A 20,782-nucleotide genomic window follows, 5' to 3' on the forward strand; every position below is an offset into this window, starting at 1 on the left:
ATCTTGGGAGTGAACCAGTGGACAGAAGACCTCTTTCTCTCTGCCTCTCCTTCTCTGTGTAACTGACTTTCAAATAAATAAATAAATCTTAGGAAAAAAATATGGTTTGCTATTGTTTTGATTTCTAATAAAAGAGCTGCCTCTTCAAAAAAAAATCCTACAAGATGAATCACTAGATTGTAGGTATAAGCATTTTTTAGATTTTAGATACATATTATACTTTTCATTCTAATATTCTTCTTCCTGGCAGTAGTATTTGAAGAATTCTTACCAGCAGCATGAGTTATCTCTTTGTCTTTTCTAGTTTAATAAATGAAAAATACATTCTTCCATAGCCTAGTCAGCTCATGTCAAGAGCCTTGGGTGGTCACTAATGTCATACATAAGAATGTTAATTGTTAAATTAACAACAGGAGTCACTGTGCACTAACTCCCCATGCAGGACCTCTGTCCTCAATGAGTTGTATTATGAAAGTTAACTGAGATATTTGTTCTCAGTGTGTGTGTGTGTATACAAATTGTTGAAATCTTTACTTAGTATAGAATTGGTCTTCTGTGTACAAACTTAATTGAAAATGAATCTTGGCCGGCGCCGTGGCTCAATAGGCTAATCCTCCACCTTGCGGCGCCGGCACACCGGGTTCTAGTCCCGGTCGGGGCGCCGGATTCTGTCCCGGTTGCCCCCCTTCCAGGCCAGCTCTCTGCTATGGCCAGGGAGTGCAGTGGAGGATGGCCCAGGTGCTTGGGCCCTGCACCCCATGGGAGACCAGGAAAAGCACCTGGCTCCTGGCTCCTGCCATCGGATCAGCGCGGTGCGCCGGCTGCAGCGGCGGCCATTGGAGGGTGAACCAACGGCAAAGGAAGACCTTTCTCTCTCTGTCTCTCTCTCTCACTGTCCACTCTGCCTGTCAAAAATAATAATAAAAAAAAAAAAAAAAAAAGAAAATGAATCTTAATGGAGAATGGGACTGGAAAAGGGGGGGGAGGGGCGAGTGTGGGTGGAAAGTCAGGTAAGTTTTATTATGATGTTTTATTTTGATTTTTACATATAGAAGTTTTAAATTTTTATGTGGCTAATCTACTGAGTTTAATAATTTTACTTCTTGTTTTCAAACTTAAAAGAATACCTTACTCATTCAAGGATAAGTTAAATATTACAATCTTATGTAAGAATAAACCATAGTTCTCACTTATGTCTTTTCTAGTATATTATAATCATCCTATCATAGAGTAGTTTAATATACTGTTTTAAAAAAAGATTTATTTGAAAGGCACAGTTAGAGAGAGAGAATGAGAGAATGAGAGAATGAGAGAGTGAGAGAGTGAGAGAGTGAGAGAATGAGAGAGTGAGAGAGTGAGAGAGAGAGAGAGAGGTCTTCCATCAGCTGTTTCACTACCCAAATGACTGCAAGAGCCAGAACTGGGCCAATCAGAAGTCAGGAGCCAGAAGCTTCTTCCGGGTTTCCCACATGGGTGCAGAGGCCCAAGCACTGCTTCCCCAGGTTTCCCAGGCCAACAGCAGGGAACTGGATCAGAGCCTTGGTTTCCATATGGGATTCCAATACTGCAGGCAAAGGCTTAACCTACTATGCCATGGCACTGGCCCCAGTATACTTTTCTAAGCCCTGGATCAAAATAAAATATAACTTGTTCAAGATAATTTGTTTCTGGAAAGATCCAGAGCTCTTCTTCATGAAATCATCTCATTTGTGTTATAGCTGCATCAGTCAATGTGATTCAATCTTAGTTCAACCAGAATTAGACACTTTACTTTTTTGAAAAGTTTTTATCATTCTTATTATTTAGAATTGAAAGGATTTAGCTAGCCATCCTTATAAAGAGACAATTGTCTCTTTTATACATGGCATTCATAAAATATACAAAAAGGCTTCACAAGGAGAATCTTTGATAATTATAACACTGAGACATTCATTTCTGCAGTACTTTATTAAGGGAAATCAGTCCATGTTTAATATTTAATGGATACAAATCTGATATAATGTGATACATAATACATATATCAGAATATAAAATAATTTATCGCTTAGGAAATTATTTGCCATATTTACTCAGTCTCTGTATAGTCTCTGTATAGTGTCTCTATAGTTTTCTGTTAAAGACTTTAATTTTATCCCCCCAAAACTCTTAAGCTAAAGCCTAAAACCCAGTACCTCACCTTTAAATCACCTTTAAGGAAGTGATTTAAGTTAAAATCAGGCCATTAGGGTAGGCCCTAATCCAATCTCTCTAGTGGTGGACTTCTAAGAAGACATTTCACAGACAACAGGGATGTATATACACATAGAAAAGGGCATGTGAGGACACAGCAAGAAGGCATCCCTCTGCAAGCCAAGGAGGAAGATCTCAGGAGAAACCCAATTGGCCAACACTTGGATACTGAATTTCTTAGCCTCCAGAACCATGAGAAATTTCTGATGAAGCCATTCATTGTATTGGACTTCATTACAGCAGCCCAGCAAATAACACACCCTTCCTGCTCCACATTTCCTCAAAATGTCTAATTGACTTAGTATAGTCTTTCTGCAGCTCTGCAAAAATCAAGAACAAGGGGCTGGCATTGTGTCACAGTGACCTAAGCTAATGTCTACAACTCCAACATCCCAAATTGGAGCAATTGTTCAAGTCCCTGCTATTCCACTTTTGATCCTGCTCCTGCTGATGAGCCTAAGAAAGCAGCAGAAAATGGCCCAAGTACTTGTACCCCTTCCACCCATGTGGGAGACCCAGATGGAGCTGCAAGCTCCTGGCTTTGGTCTAGATTACCCCTTGCTATTGGAGCCATTTGGGGAGTTTACCAATGGATAGAAGACCTTTCTCTCTCTCGCTTGCTATAGCTCTCTTTCTCTCAAATAAATAACAATCTTTTTAAAACCTGCAAATAAGACTTTTCCAACAAAAAATAATGCTAAGTTGCAATCCAACAGCAAAAGCGTAGTTTTTTCACCAAACTGTGCTAGACGAACTGGAAATCCATATGCATACAAAAACCTTCCATCTTTTACAAAAATTAACTTAAAAGAATCAAAGACTTAAATGCAAAACTAAACTTCTAAAAGGTATTTAAGAGAAAACCTAGACTTGGGTTTGTTGATGACTTTTTGGATATGACACCAAAACTAAATCCATGAAAAACAACAGTTGGTTAGACTTTACTGAAGTTTGTGTTGGTGTTATGGTGCAGTGGGTAAAGCTTCAGCTTGTGATGTCTGCATCTGATATTAGAGTGTGAATTCAAATCTACATAAAGATAATGAAAAGATCAGCGGCTATCAGGGATAAGGGAAAGAGACAGGGAGGGATGAGTATTTGAAGCTCAGGGCATCATTAAGGCAGTGGAACTACTCCCTGAGCTCCTATGTAATGGTGGATACATGGCATCATGCTTTTATAAAACCCCACACAACTGTACAGCACAAAGAGTGAGTCTTAGTATAAACTGTGTACTTTAATTAGATTATGTATCAATACTGGTTTATCAGATGTAAAAAATACCACATCCATGCAAGACCTTAGTAATAAGAGAAACTGTGGGTAGGGTAGAATGGGTATAAGATAATTGTCTTTTGTAATTTTTCTGTAATCCAAAACTCTCCAACTCTAAAAATAGTCTATTAAAAGTGTTTTTTTTTTTAAACTTCATCTATCCTAACTATGAACAACCATGCTCTTATCAGTAACTACTGGCAAAAACAGTATTCTACATAGCATTATTTTCCAGATAGCCATGCTTACCAATTTTCAAAACAGTTTTGCATAATAGTTTTCCTTAAAAGCATGCTCATCTCTGTTTTAAACTTAATTTGATTCTTTTGCTTTGAACTATATCAGTTACTATGCTGCCACAGAATATTGAGGTTTTTAGGTTGTAGTTAGCATAAATTGAATTAGTAATTCTTTGATTTTCCCACTGTTTTCAGCTGTAAATTTCTAGCCTAACAACTTTTAACAACTACACACTTCCTAATTCCCAAAACTTATGCTGAAGTATAAGTTTCCAGATAAAATTAAATTAGCAGAATTAGCCCAAAAGCTTTTTTTTTTTTTTTAATTTATTTGACAGCGTGCACTCTCAACTGCTGGTTCACTCTCCAAATGCCACACTGGCTGTGGATTGGGCTAGAGGGTCAAAACTGGGAGACTGAAATTCAAATTCAGGTCTCCCATGGGGGTGGCAGAAACCCAACTACCTGAGCCATCACCATTGCCTCCCAAGGTCCACATTAGCAGGAGACTGGAGTGAGGTGCAGAAGCTGGAAATCTAACTCAGACACTCCAATATGGGACATGAGAGTCTTAACCAGTGTCTTAACCACTAGGCCAAATGCCTGTCCCCTAAATGTTTTTAAAACACCGCTTTGGATTCAAAGGCCTTTTCATGAAACTTAAATGTAGTATATGGGCAATCACTTGAATATAGGCAACTACATGTGGTAACTTATCCCTCATGGTTCACACAGCTTTTTATTTTTTATTTTTAGTTTTATAGGAGTATTGAGGCAAAGGGAAATATAAATGTCATATAAAGGCAATTACTATCACTTGAATTATACATGCCATAGTCTGAAGTCTTCCTGGTCCACAGTCACATAGTTTCTTCTTCAAAAGTTTTTCATTTTCTACTTAGTTTCCCCCTCTGCAATTTTAATACTTCTTTCACCTTCCAGCATCATTTTGTCTTACCTCCTGAATTTTAAGGTTCATTTTACGTTTTGTGGTCTTCAGTTCCTCTTCAATAATGGCTGCATTCTTCTAAAAGTAGAAGGAGAAAAGGTTCTAAATAATCTGAAATGACAGGAAGAAATCATCTATAGGAATATCAGCTCAAACCAAGGGTTTTTTTTTCTTAACAACTTACACATGCTATTTTTAATAAGGTTATATGTAAAAACATGTCTGGCAGGATTATTACAATGGCTTTTATTTATGATTTCTGTCATTTCTCCTTTTAGACAGTAGTGTAGTAAATAATCTCACCCACGTCCTAGGTAAAATCCAATAATTAGAGGACAAGTCGGTAACAGACATTTTTCCTACAGAGTATACATACATTCCCCTATTTTCTAAGAACTTTATTTCTTCTAACTTCAATTATTATTCATGCTTAGGAGTTGAGATGAAAAACACAGCTTTGATTCCTTATTCTTTTTTATTACTAATGGCATAATTTCCAGATGTAAACCTTAGAACTGTTTTTGTCTTTTCTGCCTTCAGCCCACTACCATCTTTCTTCACAGAACACCCCTTTCCTTTCAAAATGCCACATCCCTAGGAAAGGGCAGCTCACGACTCAGATAATTCAATGAATTCCTAAACCTCTTCTGTAATTGATGCTGTATAATACTGTCAAATTAGTTTTACTGTTTTCATTGTCATTTCTACATTAAAAATCAACCATTGGCTGGCGCCGCGGCTCAATAGGCTAATCCTCTGCCTGCGGCGCTGGCATCCCGGGTTCTAGTCCCGGTTGCGGTGCCGGATTCTGTCCCAGTTGCTCCTCTTCCAGGCCGGCTCTCTGCTGCGGCCCGGGAGTGCAGTGGAGGATGGCCCAAGTCCTTGGGTCCTGCACCGCAAGGGAGACTAGGAGAAGCACCTGGCTCCCGGCTTCGGATCAGCGCGGTGCGCCGGCCGCAGCACGCTGGCCGCAGCAACCACTAGGGAGTGAACCAACGGAAAAGGAAGACCTTTCTCTCTGTCTCTCTCACTGTCCACTCTGCCTGTCAAAACAAATAATTAAAAAAAAATAATAAAAAATAAAAATCAACCATGCTCAATAGGATGAATCGTAACTATTGATTATTCTTGATTTTGAGGTACTTTACAATAGAATTTCTAGGTAATATCTAACTTATTTCCCCACCAATTCTCACTCTTGTCAGGATAGTCCACAGTTGCATCCATTGGAAAGATCTAGGTTCAAGTTTAGGTTATAGGAAGAAGATTGGCATGTGTGATCTAGGACAAATGACTTTGCTTTGGGCCCCAGTACTCTTATTGTTAAAAACAGAATGAGGCTGGCACTGTGGCATAGTGGGTAAAGCCGTCACCTGCAGTGCTGGCATCCCATATGGGCACTGGTTCCAGTCCTGGCTGTTCCACTTCTGATCCAGCTCTCTGCTATGGCCTGGGAAAGCAGTAGAAGATGGCCCAAGTCCTTGGGCCCCTGCACCCGTGTGGGAGACCTGGAAGAAGCTCCTGGTCCTGGCTCCTGCCTTAGGATCAGCACAGCTCCAGCCTTTTGGGGAGTGAACCAGCAAATGGAAGACCCCTCCTCCAACCTCTCTCTGCCACTGCCTCTCTGTAACTCTCCCTTTCAAGTAAATAAATGTTTTTAAAATTAGCAGCAATAATATCCTAATAGATTTTGCAAACATTAAGCAAAATAGTTCTTTGAGGGTGGGCATTGGGCACAGCAGGTAAGACACCACTTAGTAGGAGTTCCAGCTCCTCTCCTGATTCCACCTTGCTGCTAATGTGAAACCAGGGAGGCCGCAGAACCAAATTCAAGTACTTGGGTATCTGCCACCCATGTGGAAGATCCCAACTGAATTCCCAACTCTGGGCTATGGTCTGGACTAACGCTAGCTGCTGCAGGCATTTGGGAAGTGAACCAGTGAAGAGAAGTTCTCTCTCTCTCAAATAAATGAAAATTAAAAAAGAAAAACCCACTTTGAATACCTGATGTGCTGCTTGGCCCATGGAAGGAAAATGATAGTGTTAATTTCTTTTCCAGTAGTCCTAGTCTTTGCTGCCTCTGTGTCTCCTCCTTGACATGCCCTCAGTCCTCCACTTCACCTTTTAAAGGTTCAATCCAAGTCCTTTAATTTTTTTCTGAAGCCTACCTAATCTATACTAGATAGGCATCCTCACCTAAAAAAATACATCTGAATACAAAGCCCTTACTCTGCAATATTCACTTATTGAGTAACTTATTGAGCCTGTAACATTTCCCATGCTGTTATTTTTATGTTTCTCAAGTTATGTCTTGTGCTCTTTATCAGCTTACAAGCACTTGAAAGGCACAGGCTCTATCTCTGGACCCTTATCCCTTATACAGAGTAAGGGTTCCATAAACAATTACTGATAGCACCCAGTAGTCTAGGTTATCAACATAGATATATGCCTAATCCCAAGAACAGACATTTTTTAACATTACCTATCTTTACAAGTCAGTTTTTTGAAATTGTTCTCTCTGCCAGCTAATATAGAACACTGAGTTTGTAGTTCAGAACTCTGGTCTCAAACCTTTGTCTCTGAGGCAATTTCCAGAGTGGCAGTCAGCCTTTGTACTTCATCTTGTGCCTTATCTTCTTCTTCTTTTACATCTCTCAGTTGTTGGCGCAAATTCATCACTTCAAGATGCAACAGCTTCAAGTCTTTGGAATGCTCCTCCTGTATTACATTAAGTCGATCCTTCAGAAAAGCTACCGGACAGCAAAGGAAGAGCATCAAATGGTGGAAAAAAGGTCAGGAAAGGAAAAGAATCATAAGCTTATAAAGTACTATCATGGAACAGATTTCTGATGATTTTCTTCTTTAAATACCTGTTTTCTGTGGAGTCAAATCCTTTTCAGTTTGCATACGAAAAATATTCATCTTCAAGGACTGGATGAGGCTTTCTAGATGGCACATTCGATTTACCAGAAACTCACAGTTCTTCCATAAAATATCTGTTTTTCCTGAGCAAATAACTTCATTATGGACAGGACTAATGACCTTCTGGCTGGCAGGGTCTTCTAAATAGTTTGGAGCTTCCAACTGACCTCTAGACAAAGATCCCAGCAAAAAAAAAAAAAAAAAAAAAAAAAAAAAAAAAAAAAAAAAAGTTATGCAATACAATTTGTACTTTGGTAATCCCAACCATTTCATCTTAGAAGACTAGTCATTAGGGAGTGGAGTGATATCAGTGAAATCCTCCACTAATAAATGCACCAAATAAATTCCAACACAGAAAACAATTCCCTGAAAGCCAGAAACAAGGTGAAACTCGTATACACCAGGAAACTGAAAAAAAAAAAAAATCCACATCAACTAGGTAGGAAAAGCTAAGGCACACTTGGGTACATCCCACTCTAAGCATTGAGCTTTACAGTTAGGAACGATTCCCCAAGATTTAGCATCTGGTTGAGGAGAGAACAGTTTGGACAACACAAATGGAACCCTAGCTCTATGGTTCTCTACATTTTGTTGCTTAATTCATTTAGCTCTAGAAGCATAAGGGATTAGGCATATACACCTCCCTAGACCACAGAACGAAATGGTAGATTTTTTTCTCCTTTCATTTATTTGAAAGACAGAGACAGAGATCTCCTATTCACTAGTTCCCTTCCTAAATGCCCACAGCAGTCGAGGCTGGACCAGGTTTAAACCAGGAGCTGGGAACACAACTTGGGTCTCCCACATGATGACAGAGACCCAATTACTTGAGCCAGTATCTGCTACTTCCCAGGGTACACATTAGCAGAAAACTGGAATCAGGAATGGAGCCAGAACTTGAACTCAGGCCCTCTGGTTTATGTGATGAAGACATCACAAGCAAGCAGCAGCTTAACCCACTGAGCCACAGCACCCTCCTCTAACAGGTGCTTTTAAATGGGCATATAAGCACTTCTAGTAACTATACCCCTTGGGGAAGTACAGAGAAAGGGTTAAAATGCCCCCACTTTCTCTCTGGAAGGAATTTTGCTGCACCTTCTTTTAGTGGCTACTTAATGGCCTGGCTTCTAATTAACTTGCACAGGGTAGTTACTGGGTACAAACAGAGCCAGATGAGAACTAGGTACTTCTCAAACCCTCACCTGTAGCTTACTCTAGTGACAATTCTAGGTCTATAGATCCTTCCTGAAAGATTTTTTTACATCTTTGTTTACAAAGATGTAACACCACAACTTCTACAGCTCCAACCAAAGAGACTTTTACTTAACCACCTAGTTCTGGGAGTGGATGGGGCTATGCATTCCTTGGGATTCCTTTACCACAGAAAGAGGAGGACAGCTCACCACCTCTGGGAGGGTAAAGTCTGAATGGAAGTGCGGACTTAGTGAGAAGACAGTGGGAAATCAATGCCTGCTGTTGGTTTTTATTTTTTGACAGGCAGAGTGGACAGTGAGAGAGAGCGACAGACAGAGAGAAAGGTCTTCCTTTACCGTTGGTTCACCCTCCAATGGCTGCTGCGGCCGGCGTGCTGTGGCTGGCGCACTGCGGCCAGCGCACTGAGCTGATCCAAAGCCAGGAGCCAGGTGTTTCTCCTGGTCTCCCATGTGGGTGCAGGGCCCAAGCACTTGGGCCATCCTCCACTGCACTTCCGGGCCACAGCAGGGAGCCAGGTGTTTCTTCCTGGTCTCCCATGTGGGTGCAGGGCCCAAGCACTTGGGCCACAGCAGAGAGCTGGCCTGGAAGAGGGGCAACCGGGACAGAATCCGGCGCCCCGACCAGGACTAGAACCTGGTGTGCCGGCGCCGTAAGGCGGAGGATTAGCCTATTGAGCTGCGTTGCCGGCTGCTGTTGGTTTCTTCCTGAGCATAGAAAGAACTAAAACCGCACTCTCTCCAGCTGCAAGCGGAGTTCTGCAGTCTATCTTATCTCCCTCAGAATATTAACAAGTAAAAACTGTATAAACATCTCAGCAATAGAAAAAGCATGGACCTGTGTGGAAGGTGCAGACATGCAGCACAAACATGGACACAACACACAACTGCAGCAGCCAAAAGCCAGAAGGGGCAGCAGTTTGGAGACGGAGTTAAGACTGGACTGCAAGGCCGGCGCCGTGGCTCACTAGGCTAATCCTCCACCTGCGGTGCCGGCACCCCGGGGTTCTAGTTCCGGCTGGGGCGCCGGTTCTGTCCCGGTTGCTCCTCTTCCAGTCCAGCTCTCTGCTGTGGCCCCAGAGTACAGTGGAGGATGGCCCAGGTCCCTGGGTCCTGCACCCCATGGGAGACCAAGAGGAGGCATCTGGCTCCTGGCTTTGGACTGCAGCAACTTGTGGTATTATAGGCGGAGGGAGAGCATGGAGTGAGTCTGGACTGGAGCCCTGGGGCACTAGCAGTTGCTAGAGGTTCCCTGCAGACCCAGTGAAAGTAGACAGGGCACGTTTATCTCAGGCCAACCTCCCCACAACAGTGTCTGCTGACTGGTTAAGAACAGGCAGGTACCAGTTTGGGTTTGGGCAGCAGCTGGGGAGGCCTTTATGCCTGCGCACAGCAAGTGGCTGAGATAGGATACCATCTCCTCAGCGGTACTGGCAGCAGTGGCGGGAAGACAGCAACACTTGGCCAGTGGCTCTTGTGTATACCTGTGATCCAGAGATTCCAGCGAGGGGAAAAATCCGCAGTCCCCACTGATTTTGAGCCTGGCTGGGAGGAGTGACTCAGTGGCTACATGAGAGGTAGCAGGATGTATCTGGGTCTCTGGGTAATCACTTGGAGCTCCATGGTTGCCTGGGGCTGGTCACTGCAGTGAGAACTGAGCTCACAGTAAGGACTGTGCAGATTATTTGGGCAGATCATATAGTGGCGTGGATGACTGTTGAACACACTTGGGGCTACACCCGGGCACTGCTCAGCCTGGAGGAGAGGAGGTTAGGGGTGATCATACCAACAGAGGTGACCATCCCCCACCCTTTCTGTTAATAAGCTATCTACCATGCCCAACTTGGGTATTAACCCTGGATAACTGCCCCACTGTGAACAATGACCAGATCTCCCTGGCCACACCCACCACACCCCTCTTGGTACTCACTGAATGTGCAGACATTCCACTAAGCCACAGAGGCATAGCTCTAAGATAAAAGCCACAAGAGAGAAACAATTAACTCCACTAATACCTAAAGATAAATGTGGAAATTCAAGAAACAAGAGTAAGGAAGACAACATGACCCTCCCAAAGGAACATGACATTTCAGGACCAGCATTGTGGCATAGCAGGTAAAGCCGCTACCTGCAGTGCCAGCATCCCATATGGGTGCTCATTCAAGTCCTGGCTGCTCCACTTCCCATCCAGCTCTCTGCTATGGCCTGGGAAAGCAGAAGATGGCCCAAGTCCTTAGATCCCTGCGCCTGCATGAGAGACCTGAAAGAAGCTCTTGGCTTCTGGCTTCAGATTGGCACAGCTCTGGCCATTGTGGCATCTGGGGAGTTAACCAGCATATGGAATACCTCCCTCCCTCCCTCCCTGTAACTCTGCCTTTCAAATAAGTAAAACAATAAAAGAAAGTCTTGTCATACTACAAGGTACCAATTTACTTTGCAAATAAAAAAGGAACATTTAAAAAAAAAAAGATTTATTTATTTATTTATTTGAAAGAGAGAGAGAGAGGTCTTCCATTCACTGGTTTACCCCCCAATTGGCTGTAATGGCTGGAGCTACACTGATCCAATGCCAGGAGCTTCTTCAGGGTCTCCCACACAGGTACAGGGGCCCAAGGACTTGAGCCATCTTCTACTGCTTTCCCAGGCCATAGCAGAGAGCTGAACTGGAAGTGGAGCAGCTGGGACTCAAACTGGTGCCCATATGGGATGCCAGCACTGTAGGCAGTGGCTTTACCAGCTACCCCAAAGCGTTAGCCCCAAACACAAATTTCAATATTAGAATGTGGGGATGAAGAGACTAATGAAATGGCAGAAATGTAATTCACAAAAAATAGTCATAGGATTACTCAAAAGCAATCAGAAACAAATCCATGAACTAAAGAAAAACATGCATGACACGAATGAAAATTTTTCCCATGAAATTTAGATTTTAAAGAGAAATGAATCAAATGAAATATCAGAAATGAAGAACAGATCAAATTAAAAATGCAGTGGAAAGCATTAACAATACAGTTGGTGAGGTAGATGAAAGAATATCTGAGCTAGAAGACAAATCTTCAGAAATCTTTCAGTCAGACCAAAAAAAAAAAAAAAGAAATTAAAAAACTTAAAAATAGTGTTGGAGATTTATGGGATACTATCAAACAACACAGCATATGGGTCTTAGTAGTTCCTGAAGGTGTGGAAAGAGAGAATGGACTAGAAAGCCTATTTAGTGAAATAATTACAGTAAACTTTCCAATTTTGGAGAGTGAACAACATGATTCTGAATGAAAAATGGATCATTAAAGAATCAAGCTTAAAAATTCCTTGCAACTAAATATAACATATCAGAACATACATGATATAGGGAAAATCCATACTAACAGGAGAGTTTATAATAAGTGCCTAGAAAATAGAAAGCTAGTTAATAACTTAACAATGCATCTCAAGGACCTGGAAAAACAAGAACCAAACCCAAAGTTAGAAGGAATTATCAAAGATCAATGAAATACAGACTAACAAAAATATTCATGAATTAAAGAAGTGATTTTTTAAAAAGACAAACAAAACCAATAAGCCATTAGAAAAAAGAAGATTCAAATACATAAAATCAGATAAAAAAGGATATATTACAACTGACAAACGAAATATGATCACTAGGGACCATTTTAACAACAATATTTCAACAAATTGGAATACCCAGAAGGAATGTATACATTTCTGAATATATATAACTTATCAAAACTGAAAACAGAGGTCTGAACAAATAACAAGTAACAAACTGAATCAGTAATTGAAAAACTCCCAACAAAGTAAAAATCAGGACCAAATAGCTTCACTATAAATTCTCTACCAAACTTCCAAGAACTAATATCAATTCTTCTTAAATTCTTCTAAAAACCTGGAAAGGGAGAAACCATTTCAAACTCACTCTACAAGGCCAGATTTCAAAAGCAAACAAGAATACACATACACACAACTAAAAATTAATATTCCTGATGAACATAGAAGCAAAAATTCCCCTATACAAAAATCAATTCAAAGGATCAAATACCTAAAGAAAAAACTGAAGCTATGAAACTACTAGAAGAAAACAAATGGAAAACTATATGAAAAAAACAAGGGCATAGGCAAAAAAATTTTTGGATAAAACCCCAAAGCACAGGCAACAAATGCAAAAAACAGATAAATCAAACAAAGAAGCCTCAGCATCACAAAGAAAAAAGGAAGCAGGCATTTAGCCTTGCTAAATCAGATAGGATTCCTGATTCTAGCTTCCTGCTAATGCAAACCTTGAGGGTCAGAAGTGATAGTTCAAATAATTAGGTTTCTGCAACACTCATCGGAGACTTGGATTGAATTCCCAGCTTCAGTCTTTAATCCAGTCCAGTTCTGGCTCTTGTGGGCATTTGGGAAGTGAACTAGTGGATGGGAGTGCCATCTCTCTCTGCCTCTCAAATAAGCAATTTTTTAAAACAAACAATCAACACCAATAGGAGAAAATATTTGCAAGCTATTCATCCAATCACAAGAATTAATATCTATAATATATATATATATATATATATATATATATAAACTCAGTAGTAAAAAAAGCCAGTTAAAAAATGGGCAAAGCATCTATATAGACATTTCTCAGAAGAAGAAATACAGAGAAATTCTAAGATGGCAGAATGGGGGGGGGGAGCTTACTGCTCTAGTCTAGGGCAATATAGTTTAAAAAGGCAGGGAGGGGAAGAGTACAATCTCAGGGATGAGTTAAGGAGAAAACTGCAGTGGAAACTCCACGAAAGTTAGAGGGACACCGTGGATCTACATGGAAGGTGTAGACACAAAACAAGAGCATGGATACAACACAGGACCCCAGCAGCCAAGAGCCTCAGCACCAGCTTTGGAGAGTGAGGTGAGGCCAGATGGCAGAAGCCCAAGCCACTGGCAACAAAGATGTGGGGAGAGCCTGGTGGAATCCAGCCTGCAGCCCTGAGAGGGACTTTGTATGTGCCAACCGGGAGGAATAAAAGGGACACATTTCTCTCTCCCTGACCCTCCAACCACAGCGCCCTGCAACTAGCCGAGAGAGCAGGTACCATTTTGGTCATACATAACAGCAGCACCAGTTTGTGTCCATGCACTCCATAACCAGTGGAGAGACTCCCAAATCTGGCTCATAGGACTGTGAGATGGCTGGGTGCCCCAACCCTTCCAGCTTGTCACAGGCTCTGGGTCCCTGCACCCCCGTGGGAGACCCAGAAGAAGCTCCTGGCTCCGGATTGGTGCAGCTCTGGCTGTTGCAGTCATTTTGGGGTGAACCAGCAGATGGAAGACCTCTCTCTCTCCCTCTGCCTCTCCTTCCCTTTCTATGTAACTCTGAATTTCAAATAAACAAGTAAATCTTTAAAAAAAAAAAAACCAAAAACAAAATACCCATATTACTAAAAGCAATTTACAGATTCAATTTGATCCCAATCAAAATAGCAATGATATTCTTTGCAGATCTAGAAAAATTGGTGCTGAAACTCTTATGGAAACACAGGATACCCTGAAGAGCTAAAGCAACCTTATGCAACAAAAACAAAGCACGAGGCATTGCAATACCAGATTTCAAGACATACTACATGGCAGTGATACTGGTACTGGCACAAAAACCGATGGGTAGACCAATGGAACAGAATAGAAACTCCAGAAAACAAACCAAACATCTACAACCAACATCACAGACAATCAAAGCCAAAATTAACAAATGGGATTACACCAAATTGAGAAGTTTCTGTACTGCAACACAAACACTCAGCAAAGTTAAGAGGCGACAGCCAGAATGGGAAAAAATATTTGCAAACTATGCAACTGATAAAGGATTAATATCCAGAATATATAAAGGGCTCAAGAATAACAACAACAAAACAAATACAGTGAAGAAATTGGCAAAGGACTTGAACAGGCATTTTTTTTTTAAGAATTTATTTATTTGAAAGACAGAGTTACAGAGAAGGGTAGGTAGCGAGAGAGAGAGAGAGAGAAAGAGGTCTTCCCCAAATTGCTGCAATGGCCAGAGCTGAGTTGATATGAAGCCATGAGCCAGGACCTTCTTCTGGGTCTCCCACATGGGTGCAGGGTCCCAAGCACTTGTGCAATTCTCTGCTGCTTTCTCAGGAGCATTAGTAGGGAGCTGGATCAGAAGTGGAGCAGCTGGGACTCAAACTGGCACCCATATAGGATGCCAGTGCTGCAGGTGAGGGCTTTAACCTACTGTGCCATAGTGCCAGCTCCAAGGCATTTTTTCAAAAGAGGAAATCCAAATGGCCAACAGACACTTGACAAAATGCTCAGGATCACTAGCCATCAGGGAAATGCAAATCAAAGCCACAATGAGGTTTCATCTCACTCTAGTTAGAATGGCTCTCATACAGAAATCAACAAACTACAAATGCTGGTGAGGATGTGGTGGAAAAAGTATCCTAATATACTGTTGGTGGGAATGTAAACTGGGGCAGCCACTGTGGAAGACAGTATGGAAATACCTCAGAAATCTGCAAAAAGACCTACCATATGACCCAGCCACCCCACTCCTGGGAATTTACCCAAAGGAAATGGAATCAGCACATGAAAGTGTGATCTGTACCCCCATGCTCATTGCAGCTCAATTCACAATAGCTAAGATATGGAATCAACCAGATGCCCATCAACAATTACAGTACATGTACACCATGGAATACTACACAGTGGTAAAAAAAAAAATGAAATCTTGTCATTTACAATAAAAATGCATGAAACTGGAAAACATTATACTTAGTGAAATAAGCCAGTCTCAAAAAGACAAATACCATATGTTCTCTTTGGTCTGTAGTAACTAATAAAATACTTGAAATGTAATATATAGAAGTAAAATTGGCACTTCTAAATATGATGATTTTGAACAGTCCTTGGTTAGACTGTTGAGGAATGGTGTTTTGTTTTGTTCACAGTATTTGTTGAACTCTTTACTTAGTATAGGGTTAATCTTACATAAAGTTAATTGAAAGTAGATTTTAGTAAAAAATAAGACTGGGAATAGGAGGAGAAGGAGGAAGAAGGGTAGAAGTGTGAGTGTGAGGGAGAAGAAGGTGGGAAGAATCACTATGTTCCTAAATTTGTATATATGAAATACATGAAGTTTGTGTAACTTAAATAAAAGGTTTCTAGAAACAAAAGAAGCATTAAGTAAAATTCTGCTACAATGGTGTTGGGTTTATGCTTTTGAGAATGCATTTTTCCTATGTATCTTATAGTCCTAAGTCATAATTTTGAGTAACAGCAATTTCATAACATTTGTTGAACTCTTTATTTAGCATAGGGTCAATCTATGAGTATAAAGTAAATTGAAAATAGTTCTTTGCAAAGGATTAAGGCGGGAATAGGAGAGAGAGGAGGAAGAAGGGTGATAAGTTGGGGGTAGGGTAGGAAACATCACTATGTTCCTAAATCTGTATATATGAAATATGTGAAATTTGTATACCTTAAATAAACTTTTAAAAAAATTTTTAAAAAGAGGAAATACAAATGGAAAATATATGAAAAATGTTCAATATCACTACTATCAGGGAAATGCAATTCAAAACCACAAAGATATATCATCTTACTCCAGTTAAAATGGCTGTTACGAAAAGGACAAAAAAAAAAAAAATGCTGGAGCTGGTGAACATGTGGAGAAAAGAAATCTTTATACACTGTTGCTGGAAGTGCAAATTAGTAAAGCCACAGTCCGGAAGTTTCTCAAAAAAATTGAAAACAAATCTACCATATGATTGAGCCATCCCACTTTTGGGCATATATCTGAAGGAAATGAAATCAACATATAAAAACATAAATAATATATAAACAAAATAATAACAGATACCTACACTCCTACATTCACAATTCACAATAACTATGATATGGAATAATCCTAGATGTCCATTGATAAACAAGCGGATAAAGAATATATTGTGTGTGTGTATGTATATACATACACGATGGAATATTATCAGTAATAAAAAAATGAAATCCTGACAATGCAACAAAATGAGTGGAGTAGAGATCCTTATGTTAAATCAAATAAACCTGGCACAGATATCCAAATACTGCATTTATCTCACATATGTGCAAGTTAAAGGGATAGTCAATTTGAACTTAAAACAGATTATCACTAGAGTTTGGGTAGTATGAAGGCAGGGGGAAGAGAGGGAGGTTAGATAATGGGTACCAAAACACTCATGTAGAATTAATAGAGTCTAGAATTCCATAACAGTGGAGTGACTAATTCACAACCAGGTATTATACTGTATAAAGATCTGGAGGATGGATGGTAGACTCTGAACAGAAAGAAAATGTTTATTGCTGCTCAATTCACAATAGCTAAGACCTGGAACCGACCTAAATGCCCATCAACGGTAGACTGGATAAAGAAATTATGGGATATGTACTCTTTAGAATACTATACCGCAGTAAGAAACAACAAAATCCAGTCATTTGCAACAAAATGGAGGAATCTGGAACACATCATGCTGAGTGAAATAAGCCAGTCCCAAAGGGACAAATACCATATGTTCTCCCTGATCGGTGACAACTGACTGAACACCAAAAAGGAAACCTGTTGAAGTGAAATGGACACTATGGGAAACGGTGACTTGATCAGCATAGCCCTGACTGTTAATGAACAACTTAATACATTATCCCTCTTAGTAGTTTTTTTGTCTGTTCTACTTAATATGACTGGTTTAATTCTGTAATTAATACACAGTTATTCTTAAGTGTTAAAAATTAACTGAAATGTGATCCCTGTTAAACATAAGAGTGGGAATAAGAGAGGGAAGAGATGTATAATTTGGGGACATGCTCAAGCTGACTTGCCCCAAATGGTAGAGTTAGAAACATACCAGGGGACTCCAATTCAATCCCATCAAGGTGGCATGTACCAATGCCATCTCACTATTCCAAGTGATCAATTTCAGTTCACAATTGATCATAATGAAAGGACTAAGAGTCAAAGGGAGCACATAAACAAGTCTAGTACCTGCTAACACTAACCGATAGAATAAATAAAGGGGAGAGTCATCCAACATGGGAAGTGAGATACTCAGCAGACTCATAGAATGGCAGATGTCCTAAATAGCACTCTGGCCTCAGAATCAGCCCTAAAGGCATTTGGATCTGGCTGAAAAGCCCATGAGAGTATTTGAGGCATGGAAAGCCAAGACACTCTGGCAAAAGATCTCTGCGAGTGAGATCCCAGTGGAAAGAACAGGTCTTCAAAGAAGGAGGTACCTTTCTCTGAAGGGAGGAGAGAACCTCCACTTTGACTATGACCTTGTCTAAACAAGATAAGAATCGGAGAACTCAGAGGGCTTCCATAGCCTTGGAAACTCATGACTGGAGCATAGGGAGACTACTGATGCCATAGACAGGAGCGTCAATTGGTAAAGTCAACAACAGGAGTCACTGTGCACTTACTCCTCATGTAGGATCTCTGTCCTTAATGTGCTGTGTATTGAGATTTAATGCTATAACGAGTACTCAAACAATATATTTCACTTTGTGTTTCTATGGGGGTGCAAACTGTTGAAATCTTTACTTAATGTATACTAAACTGATCCTCTGTAAAAAAAAAAAAAAATTATCAACTCCCAACTTGACTCTCACTGGGATTAAACATGACAATAGGTCTGATCTGATTTCATCATCATTTAAAAAAAATCATCTATTATTTTTCACTTTATGTTTCTGTGTGAGAGCAAACCGTTGAAATCCTTACTTAATGTATGCTAAGCTGATCTTCTGTATATTAAGATAATCGAAAATGAATCTTTTTTTTTTTTTTTTTGACAGGCAGAGTGGACAGTGAGAGAGAGAGAGAGACAGAGAGAAAGGTCTTCCTTTTGCCGTTGGTTCACCCTCCAATGGCCGCCGCGGCCGGCGCGCTGCTGCCGGCGCACCGCGCTGATCCGATGGCAGGAGCCAGGAGCCAGGTGCTTTTCCTGGTCTCCCATGGGGTGCAGGGCCCAAGCACCTGGGCCATCCTCCACTGCACTCCCGGGCCACAGCAGAGGGCTGGCCTGGAAGAGGGGCAACCGGGACAGGATCCGGCGCCCCGACCGGGACTAGAACCTGGTGTGCCGGCGCCGCTAGGCGGAGGATTAGCCTAGTGAGCCGCGGCGCCGGCCCGAAAATGAATCTTGATGTGAATGGAAGGGGAGAGGGAGTGGGAAAGGGGAGAGTAGTGGGTGGGAGGGACGGTATGTGGGGGAAGCCATTGTAATGCATAAATCGTACTTTGGAAATTTATATTCATTAAATAAAAGTTAAAAAAAAAGATTAAAAAAAAAATTACCTGGTTTGAATGGTTTACATTGTTTACATACATTGGAATACTGCGTTGTATCCCACAAAATATACAAATACCACATATTAATTAAAATTTTTAAAACTCAAAAATATTTTCAAATGAAAAATAATTTTTAAAAATCAAGAAGTCAGCAGCTGGGGTTGGCCTGTGGTGTAGCAAGTAAAGCTACTGCCTGTAGTGCTGGCATCCCATATGGGCACTGGTTCAAGATCTGGCTGCTCCACTTCTGATCCAGCTCTCTGCTATGGCCTGGGAAAGCAGTAGATGACCACCCAAGTCCTTGGGCCCCTGTACCCGTGTGGGAGACCTGGAAGAAACTCCTGGCTCCTGGCTTCAGATCAGCACAGCTCCAGTCATTGCAGCTATTTGGGAGTGAAGCAGCGGATAGAAGACCTCTCTCTCGCTCTTGCTCTCTGCCTCTTTGTAACTTTCCCTTTCAAATAAATTAATTAATTAAAAAAAAAAGTCAGCAGTTTCTAGGTAACTCATTTTAAGAAGGCACAAGAAAATGTTTCAGATGATTTCTACAGCAGCAAACCATCCAATTCAATTTGCAAGGAAAAAATTAATCTAGCTCATGCCCTAAATGAACAGGACATTCATTTGCAGCAGAGAGAATAGCCAATACCATATTTATCCATTTGGTTCAGCTTATACAATCGTGACTGGAAAACCAAAGTTGAGCAAACTTTCTGCTCAATGTGTGCCAACAACATTATGGCCAGACCAGATGCACACTAGTGCAGAGTTATATTTTATGTCAATGCAAATTTAAACTAGTGTGAGATCAGGATTCTGAAGCACTTCGAATTGGGAAAGGTGAAACATGGTCTTACCAGTATGATCCTAAAGACAAGGCACAGTCAAAGCAATGGTTACCAAGAGATGAAACTGGTTCAGTCAAAAGCAAAGATCACGGCAATGTTTTGGGATGCTTATTTTGCCTGTTGCCTTTCTGAAGCACAAAAGAACAATAACATCTGCTTATTCAGAGAGTGTTTTAGGAAAGTTAACCAAAGCTTTAGCAGAGGAAAGCTTCACTGGAGAGTCCCTCATTGTGACAATATTACTGCTCATTCCTCTCATCAAATGAGTAATTTTGCAGTTTCAAGGGAAATCATTAAGCTTCTAACTTACGGTCCTCACTTGACATCTTAGGAGTTTTGTTTCCAATTCTTAGTAACTATTAAAAGGCATATTTTTCTTCAGATAATAATGTAATAAAAGACTGAATTAACATCATTAAATTCCCAAAACCCTGAGTTCATTAAGGATGGGCTAAATGGCTGGCATCATCACTTACAAAAGTTTCTTGAACTTGATGCAGCTGAAAATTTTTAATTTCTGTCTTTTAGTTAAATTTTTCCATGAATCTTTATTTTTATTTTTCCTAATTAAAGCAATAAACACAAAATAAAATGTGGCCAGTGTTGTAGAGCAGGTTAAGCTACTGCCTACGATGCCAGCATAACAAATCAGAGCACCAGTTTGAGTTCCTGCTGCTTTGCTTCCAATTCAGCTCACTGCTAATGTGCCTGGGAAAGCAGGAAAAGATGGCTCAAGCACCTGTGGCCCTTGCCACCCACATGGGAGACCCAGACAGAGTTCCAGCCTCCTG

General features: G+C 40.8%; 1 protein-coding gene across 1 annotated transcript in view; it reads right to left on the minus strand.

Moving 5' to 3' along the window:
* CCDC150 (coiled-coil domain containing 150) overlaps positions 1-20,782 on the minus strand; it is a 108,943-nt gene that overhangs the window by 76,998 nt on the left and 11,163 nt on the right. Inside the window, exons 3-5 of the mRNA XM_017342998.4 lie at positions 7,563-7,783; positions 7,264-7,442; positions 4,702-4,770 (exon numbers count right to left, since the gene is read on the minus strand). Of these exons, the coding sequence (XP_017198487.2) occupies positions 4,702-4,770; positions 7,264-7,442; positions 7,563-7,783 (469 nt within the window). The remainder of the gene's footprint in view (positions 1-4,701; positions 4,771-7,263; positions 7,443-7,562; positions 7,784-20,782) is intronic.

This window comes from Oryctolagus cuniculus, chromosome 3 (assembly GCF_051225735.1).
Source record: "Oryctolagus cuniculus isolate XC-2025 breed Fujian yellow rabbit chromosome 3, ASM5122573v1, whole genome shotgun sequence".
NCBI classification, from domain to species: domain Eukaryota; kingdom Metazoa; phylum Chordata; class Mammalia; order Lagomorpha; family Leporidae; genus Oryctolagus; species Oryctolagus cuniculus.